Below are 665 nucleotides of genomic sequence, written 5' to 3' on the forward strand. Positions count from 1 at the left end.
ACCCATAATCAACTCATTAATTAGCCGATGTGGGACCCATAATCAACTCATTAATTAGCCGATGTGGGACCCATAATCAACTCATTAATTAGCCGATGTGGGACCCATAATCAACTCATTAATTAGCCGATGTGGGACCCATAATCAACTCATTAATTAGCCGATGTGGGACCCATAATCAACTCATTAATTAGCGATGTGGGACTCCTCTCCCAACAATCTTCAACAAATTATGCAGTATTGGATTTTCACAAATATTAGTCAAAGGACCTTTTACTTATAAAATTTAAAAGTAATAAGTGAAGAGAAAAAGGAAACAATAACAACTTTGCATGACAATTACCAAAGGGCCTTAGTAGAAAAAAAATCTAGAAAAGAAGAGGTGGACAAAGTGACAATGAGACATTACACATTACCTACTGTATCGAAGCTCTGCGTCATGGGTATTACTCCAGATGTAGAGACCACACCATGTGAAGGCCGGAATCCAAGAATTCCACAATAAGAAGCAGGCACTCTAACGCTACCTCCAGTATCGGTTCCTACAAATCTAGGTAAGGTCTGTTACAATATTTTACCCAGTACAAGGCATGGAATCACAAATTATTCAACGTCTTGGAACTGAGAACTTGCCTAAGGAGAAATCCACAAGCTTTGCACCAACA

General features: G+C 38.8%; 1 protein-coding gene across 1 annotated transcript in view; it reads right to left on the bottom strand.

Moving 5' to 3' along the window:
- The window catches only part of LOC111786369 (amidase 1-like), a gene marked incomplete at both ends in the record, with an annotated part of 6,973 nt that extends 6,312 nt beyond the window's left edge, over window positions 1-661 (bottom strand). The window contains 2 exons of the mRNA XM_023666666.1: window positions 417-542; window positions 634-661. Of these exons, the coding sequence (XP_023522434.1) occupies window positions 417-542; window positions 634-661 (154 nt within the window). The remainder of the gene's footprint in view (window positions 1-416; window positions 543-633) is intronic.
- Window positions 662-665: the final 4 nt, after the last annotated feature.

This window comes from Cucurbita pepo, unplaced genomic scaffold (assembly GCF_002806865.2).
Source record: "Cucurbita pepo subsp. pepo cultivar mu-cu-16 unplaced genomic scaffold, ASM280686v2 Cp4.1_scaffold001570, whole genome shotgun sequence".
NCBI lineage: Eukaryota > Viridiplantae > Streptophyta > Magnoliopsida > Cucurbitales > Cucurbitaceae > Cucurbita > Cucurbita pepo.